The sequence below is a fragment of the Loxodonta africana genome, chromosome 13 (assembly GCF_030014295.1).
Source record: "Loxodonta africana isolate mLoxAfr1 chromosome 13, mLoxAfr1.hap2, whole genome shotgun sequence".
NCBI classification, from domain to species: Eukaryota; Metazoa; Chordata; class Mammalia; order Proboscidea; family Elephantidae; genus Loxodonta; species Loxodonta africana.
Window position 1 is genome coordinate 79,970,738 of NC_087354.1, and position 7,807 is coordinate 79,978,544.

Consider the following 7,807-nt stretch of genomic DNA (forward strand, 5'->3'; position numbering starts at 1 on the left):
CTTCATTTTCAGCAAACAAGGCTGTGTCATCTGCATATCACAGGTTGTTAACGAGCCTTCCTCCAAATCTAATGTCTTGGTCTTCATATAGCTCAGGTTACTGGATTATTTGCTCAGCACTCAGATTTACAGCTGAAACTATAAAACGTGTCAGAGAAAACTTTTCTGACTTTGGTTTAGGCAAAGGTTTTTGGATGAGACAATGGAAAAAGTGATTTATAAATAAATAGATTAAATTTTAAACTTCTGCCCATTTAAGAACATTCTTAAGGTAATTCAAAGATAAGTCAGTGCCTAGGAGAAAATACTTGCAAATCATATATCTCATGACATGCATGCATTTAGAAGGCATGAAGGATTCTTAGATCTCAATAGTAAGAATATTAACAATCTGATGAAAAATAATGAGCAGATGATTTGAGCAGATACTTCACCAAACAAAGATGTACAGATGAAAAATAAACACCTTAAAAGATAGTCAACATCATGTGTCATTTATGGAATGCGACTTAAAACCACAATGAGATAGCACCACACTGCTACAAGAATGACTAAAATAAAAAAGATTGTACCAAAAGTTAATGAGGATACGGAAGATATGAAATTCTCACAAGCTGATGCTAGACAAGTGAGATGAAAGAAGAACTGCGAAGTTTGTATCTATTCAATCACCTGTTTTTCCAGTCTACACTTTATTTAGCATAAGTTCTAGATTTCTGTTTGTTGGTGGACATATAAATATACTTAAAATACGCTCTACCTTCTAGATCACAGACTTCAATACTTAAACTAAAAAAACTCATGAATGCCAGATTTGAAAAACATAATCCATTTAGTAGCAGTGATTTCCAGAGAAGTACAGGACAGTTTATGAGATTCACAGCCACAGTAATCACAAAGAGAGCTTCTGCCTGCTGCTCCTCAGAGCTTGTTTGACATCTTTGTTCCTCAGGCTGTATATCAGGGGGTTCAACATGGGGATGACTATAGTGTAAAAGATGGACACTACTTTACTCTGCTCCATGGCATGGATGGCACTGGGTTGTGCATACATGAAGAAAATAGTACCATAAAACAAGCAAACCCCAGTCAGGTGGGAGGCACAGGTGGAGAAAGCTTTTTGGCGTCCCTGCACAGTACGGATCCTCAGAATTGCTGATACGATGCAGATGTATGAGACCAATACAATCAGGGATGTACTGACAATAATGGAGCCACATAAACCAAGAAGAATCAATTGGTTTATAAATGTATCTGAGCATGAGAGGGACAAGAGTGGAGGTACATCACAGAAAAAGTCATTGATCTCATTGGACCCACAAAAGGGCAAGGTGAAAGTCATCGTTGTTTGAGTGACAGCATTCACCACACCCCACAAGTAGGACCCTGCCACTAAGAGTACACAGACTTTGTGAGACATACTCACAGAGTATAGCAGAGGGTTACAGATGGCGATGTAGCGGTCATAGGCCATAGCAGCCAGGAGGAAGGTTTCTGTGGTTCCAAAAAGAGACAAGAAGAAAAACTGAGCTGCACACCCACCAAAGGAAACTGTGTGGTCTTTCTGCAAGAAGTTCACCAGAGCCCGAGGTGCAATTGTGGAAGAATAGCAGATGTCCAACAAGGAAAGGCTTTGGAGGAAGATATACATCGGGGTGTGGAGGTGGGAGTACATCTTGATAATTACGATCATGCCAAAGTTCCCAACCACAGATAAGACATACAAGATCAAAAAGATAAGAAATAGTATTGCCTGCATCCCTGGACCCCCTCCGAATCCAAGTAGAACAAACGTTGAGACAGCTGAAAAATTCATCATTAAGTACAGCAAAAACAAGAGACAGAGAGAGACAGAAGAACAAGGAGGAGAAGGAGGGGCAGGAGAAAGATGAGAAAAAGAAGAAAAGAACGGGAGAAGGCAAGCAGGTGAAAGAGAGAAAAATGTTGTCAATCAGTATTATTTAATGTTTAAATACATTAAATATAGCTTGAGATCTTCACGAGGTATTGAAGACGCTCTTTCTATGATTCTGGGTATAATGTCTGAGTCTGATACATTCATGTGATGTGAAATGGTCAACTTTATGCTACATGGGAAATAAATCAGAAATAAATAAGTATTAACACAAAAATAAACTGCACCTATAAATGTATCACTATATTTTTCAACTCTAATGTCACCAATAAAACATGACATAGTCGTGTTTGATCTATTTAGAGTCATACCTTCACTTCTCATTCCTTTTTTTTTTTTTAATTTCAGTTATTCTTGGCTTGGAGTAGGACAAAACCCAAACCAAAACCCGTTGCTTTCAAGTGGATTCCTACTCATAATGACCCTATAGGACAGCGTAGAATTGCCCTGTAGGGTTTCCAAGGAGCTCCTGGCGGATTCGAATGGCTGACCTTTTGGTTAGCTGCCTTAGCGCTTGACAACTACTCCACCAGGGTTTCCAGTGAGTAGGAAGGAGATTGGCAAATCAACTTGATTATGTGTGTAAACTCTATTCGTTCCCACTGTTTTCTCACACTGTCTGTATTAGTTTCCTATTGCAGCTGTACCAGATTACTACAGATTTAGTGGACTAAACATTATAAAGAATACAATATATTTAAACAGTGTACTATAAAATTACTTGTCCTATAAATAAGCAGGAATCCAGTTGTGGGGTGTGAATTCCATCCATACAAAAAAAAAAGGACTAGATAGAGAGCAGTGTATAAGAGAAATGTTCATAATTACTAGAGAAATGATGACTCAGCTATTGTTGATCTATACAGTTAGCCATGAAAAAGCACATGATAACAATTAAAAAGAGACAAGCAAAAGAGCTGAAGCATGCATGCCATCATTTCAAAATGTGTGTGTATATTTGTGCTTTTGTCATTTGTAATTTTACTGAAACTCTATTTGTTACTCTGCAAAGTGGAAATAAACATATGAGGAACAGTAAATAACATAGAATATGACAGGTTTACACAGATTAAATGCAAAATAAGTGTGGATTGACTATTTTCTTGTGAGCTCTACCTTTGTACTCCTAAAATTTACACCACTAAAATTCATTACCAGAACTTCAAATCTTCAGCTCTTCAGAATTTCGTAAAACTGTAATCAGTTTATACTTCTTTGGGCTTTTTCTTTTCTTCAGATAACATCTCCCATATATAAATGTGAGGGTATTTTTTGGTTGTTTGTTTTTATGTAAGTTTCAGCTTCCAGGATAGGAACGACTGTAATATTTACTCCACTACTCTAACTAGAACAACTAGATTAGCACTTGGCTGAGAGTAGGGATTCAAATAAACATTCTGAGCGATGCCTCTTCACACCACAGACTGGATGTGTTTGATTACACCTTTATTTCATAATGGGCAGAGTATAACATAACTCCTTATTTTGGATATTAATTTTAAAGCCTAAGGAACCTATGTCTTGAGTGAAAAGAATCAAACTACAAAGTCATTCCAACATTAAAAAGACAAAACAAAACCAGTTGCTGTCACATTGATTGCAACTCATGGAGAACCATGTGTCGAAAGTAGAGCAGAGCCCCATAGGGTTTTCAACGGCTGATTTTTTGGAAGCAGTTGGCCAACCCTTTCTTCCAAGTCTCCAGTGGGTGGGTTCAGACTGCTGACCAAAAGTACTTAGCCATTTGAGTCACCCAGGCTATTCTAATGTTACAGGAAAACAAGGTAAGTCATTTTCTTTTAAAATAGTAGTTACTGTTTTGAAATTATTACATATAATAAAATAATTGGGGTACTGATAATATTATTTTTTCTTAGAAGGAGGAATATAGTAGACAAGAAATTAATGTCATTGTGAATAAATGAGCCAATAAGTGTTTTTGTCTCACCAAAGACCATCTCTTCTTAGAAGAGTTAGTGCCAGAGAATCTCATATGAGGGAAGATGAGGAATAAAATTATGAATGATGTATTTTTGTCATTTAATGATCACATACACAAATTATACATCACTGAACTTTACAGCCTTAGATCCAAAGGTTTGGGTGCTTTTTGAGATGCAGTATTTACGGTTGCACAGTAGCAGATTGATGCATAAAAGATCACAAACCCATTTCCAAAAATAATAGCTAACATTTATTGAACAATGATTATAAGCTACACAATCAGAAGAAAAACCAACAAAACCTCTCCTAATTGGCTTTATTTTATTTAACACTCACAAAGCCCCACATGCTAATATTGGAAGGTTTTACAGAGTGGCATTAAGAACTGTGCCACCAGTAAGAGGCCAGCTTTTCTACCTGCCTGCAGGGCTTATTCCCTTGATCCCCACATTGACAGTTGTTGTGCCATGTGGTGTTTTATTACAGATTTTTTTGTTCTGTTATTACTTTTCAGTCCAAAACATTCTCTTTAATCACTAGAACTTCACCGTCTTGAGCGATAGCATGATATACTGAAAAATTATGAGTAATCAGGCCTGGAGTCTAATTCTGACTAGGTAGGTAATGAGTTTTGTACATGTGGGAAATGGTTGCATAAATTTATCTCACTTCTATTTTTTAATATGTGAGACAGCGTCCTTGAAATAGATGATTACTGAAGTGTGTTCATTGTTAATAGCTACTATTATCTATTTTTCCCTATGACTGTATAATTGTATCTTACATTAATTCTTTGTATCTGTAAAATAAGGCAGAAAAATATAATAAAACATTATTTTTATTTATTCTTTGGATCAATGTCGCCATAAAATGTCAACTCTTCAGTTAAAGAATAGTTGAAAAACTGAGGCTGTGAAAACTCAGTGCGATATTATAGAGTGCACATTGGACTTTAAGTGAAGAAATAACATTTCTAGGTCCTATTCTGCCAACAGTCCAATAAGAAAAGTTGAGCAGTGTGTTCTGAAGTGTTCCAAAATAAAACAGATTGAGTAGGCTTCCTGTGCCAGCCATGATCCCAATCACTTTGCATGTATTTCCTCGTTTGATACTACTAAAAAGAATATGCGATAAGTTCTATACTTACTGAAAGTGTAAAAACTGAGAGTTAGACAGTTTACTCAAGTTCACACGATTATTGAATAACCTGTTTCACTCTTAGAAACCCATACGGTTTCCAAGGAGCACTTAGTGGATCTGAAATACTGACCTTTTGATTAGCAGCCGAGATCTTAACCATCGTGCCACCAGGGCTCCATCAGTAAAGACGAGAGCCGCATTTCAAATCCAGAAAAACTTGGCTCCGGAGCCCATGCAACAACATCATTAAGGGACTCTTTAATATATATACATATTTAAAAGTCAAGTTGAAGCATTTTGAATTTCAATTTCTATGGAGGCACTCCTATTTAAAATTTGCATCAGTCATCCACAATTTAAAAGGTCTAAACATTGGTCTATGCATTATTAAGTGCCCATTTAACAGGTCTCTCCCTGTTGGAGGAATTGGTTTTAGATTTGCCTGTTAAAGAAACATAGTGCTGTGGGAGGCATACCACAGAGAAACAATGTAAAATTAATAGTTAAAACCAGGGTTTCTGTTCCCAGAGCCCTTGGGGAAACACTAGCTAAATTTCATTTGACAAATGTCTTATTCTTCTTTGTGAAATTTAGTAACCCGACATGTCAAATGTTATACTAAGAATGCATGTTTCATTCTTAGGACTAAAAGTATTTCATACCTAAAGGTACTTGGAAGAGTCCCTGGCATACAGTAAGCATCACATAAGTATTGTCTTTATTAATAGTAGCAGTTTCATTATTACCCAATACTTTTTTAATTGAGATCTGCTTTTTTCTCAGATCAGTTGGAGCTCATCAGTAAACTGTGATTGATTTAGCTTTCCCAGTGAATTTACTAGATTTTAAAAGAACTGAATTGGTCACAGGGACTTTTCGAAAGTGTTTTATATAAATAAACCTCACCAATGTCCTGGGCCTCTGTTCCTAGATGGTTCACAGTTGGTACCACATCAGCTCTGTGATTAGGAATGTCCACGTGAAACTTCCACTGCACAATTTTGCCAGAGAAAGGAGTGAGATTTATGGCACTGCTTCCTTAGAGCTGGTCATCTGAGATTTATTCTCTAAGGCTTTGTTTTAACAAGAGTTTTGATTCCCTCAAGTGCTATAACTTGGCAAAGAGACAAAACAAAGTTCCAGAGTAGAGATAATACATACGTACATACATACATATATATATACATATGTTTATAATAAAAAATGAAAGATACATGTTTTATATATATGGCAAACTTTTATTTAGAATCTCTGAAGCAATGTCTTGTTGAACACAACTTAAATGGATTTTTTAAAAAATGAATTTTTTGTATAAAATATAATATGATATTATACCTACCCATAAAATAATAAGTACATCATACTTATGTTTTGAGGCTGCCAGTTTTAATAGAAAGAGGTTCACCTCATATTTTATCTACTTTTTCTCCAAGTTCAAGGCCTTTGCTCCAGATCAAGAATGCACAAAATGAAGAGTGAGAGATACTGGTCGGATTTCTAGCCTTCTGGTGTCCTAGTCAAAATCAAGGATACAAACACAGTCTTCATTTTATTATCTTTTAGATTAGATTTTTACTCAATTGAATTTTCATAGTAAAATGTAATGGAAAAAGAAAGTTTTTTGCTTTGTATCTTTGAATATAAGGATAACTAATATACAAACCATTTACCACAGTTAGTCAAAATATGTCATTTATTAAATCTATATTACCTGCAAAAATGTTTACTTGCTTAATCTTTGAAATATTCCTACAAGTCATATTATTTCCCAATTAATATATAAGGAAATGATGAAATTTGTATATTAAAAAATCATTAAAACCTAATTGGGACAGTAATTAGTGAAGCTGGAATTTTAAGAAAATGTGAACTAATTCCATAGATTTTGCCATTTGCTGTAATATTCCCTGAAGTCCAATTGAAATGGCCTGGAGTCCATATAGGAACATAACATGGCTTTAATTCTATTGTGCAATTTGGGAGAGCTGACATAACTGAATTACCTTTCTTGCCTAGAAATCGAGTATTATGATTCTAAACATATAATTGATGCAAAAGTAGCATCCACAATTTATCAAAAATAGCATCCACAACAACATGAGTAAATAAAAATGCTACTTGAAAGTGTTTTCTAATTAATAATAAAATGAACACAAGGATTCAAATAAACCCAGCAAAGGATGGGATATGATAGGAACGAGGGGATAAGTCAAAGGGATTGTTAAAGGAGGACAGATCACATAGTTTTAGAACTCTGCCTTCAGAAGATTGATCTGTGATGAAAAGAAATACATGCTTATCTAACTACCAGGCATTATCTTTTAGAAAGGAAAATAAGCAAGCTGGGTTTCATTGTACTTAAAAAGTTTCTTTTTCTTAACCAGGTGTAAGAAGTTTTAAAAGTGTCGTTAAGACTTATGTGTAAATGTCTGGAGGTAAAATCAGCATTTGATGTAAGTTGCCATAATTCAAAATATACTCTGGGAATATAAAGTGTGCTATATCTATATTTTTTATATTTTTTATAGAATTTTATTTTTTTATTGTTGTTGAGGATATACACGGCAAAACATCCATGTGTTCAACAGTTTCTAGATGTACCATTTAGTGACACTGATTAAATTCTTCCAGTTACATAACCATTCTCACCCTCCTTTTCTGAAATTGTTACTTCCCCATTAACATAAATTCACTGCTCTCTATGTTTCCTATCTAATCTTCTGAGTTGCTGTTTTCAATTTGATTCCATATAGATAGTTCTTAAAAAAGCGTAATGCTTAAGGCAGATATGTTTTACTAGTTAAGCTA

General features: G+C 35.1%; 1 protein-coding gene across 1 annotated transcript; it reads right to left on the reverse strand.

Moving 5' to 3' along the window:
- Window positions 1-798: 798 nt before the first annotated feature.
- On the reverse strand, window positions 799-2,512 carry LOC100668783 (olfactory receptor 9S13-like). The gene has a single exon (XM_003422574.4). The coding sequence runs from the start codon at window positions 1,817-1,819 to the stop codon at window positions 893-895; it is 927 nt and encodes a 308-aa protein (XP_003422622.3). The 5' UTR covers window positions 1,820-2,512; the 3' UTR covers window positions 799-892.
- Window positions 2,513-7,807: the final 5,295 nt, after the last annotated feature.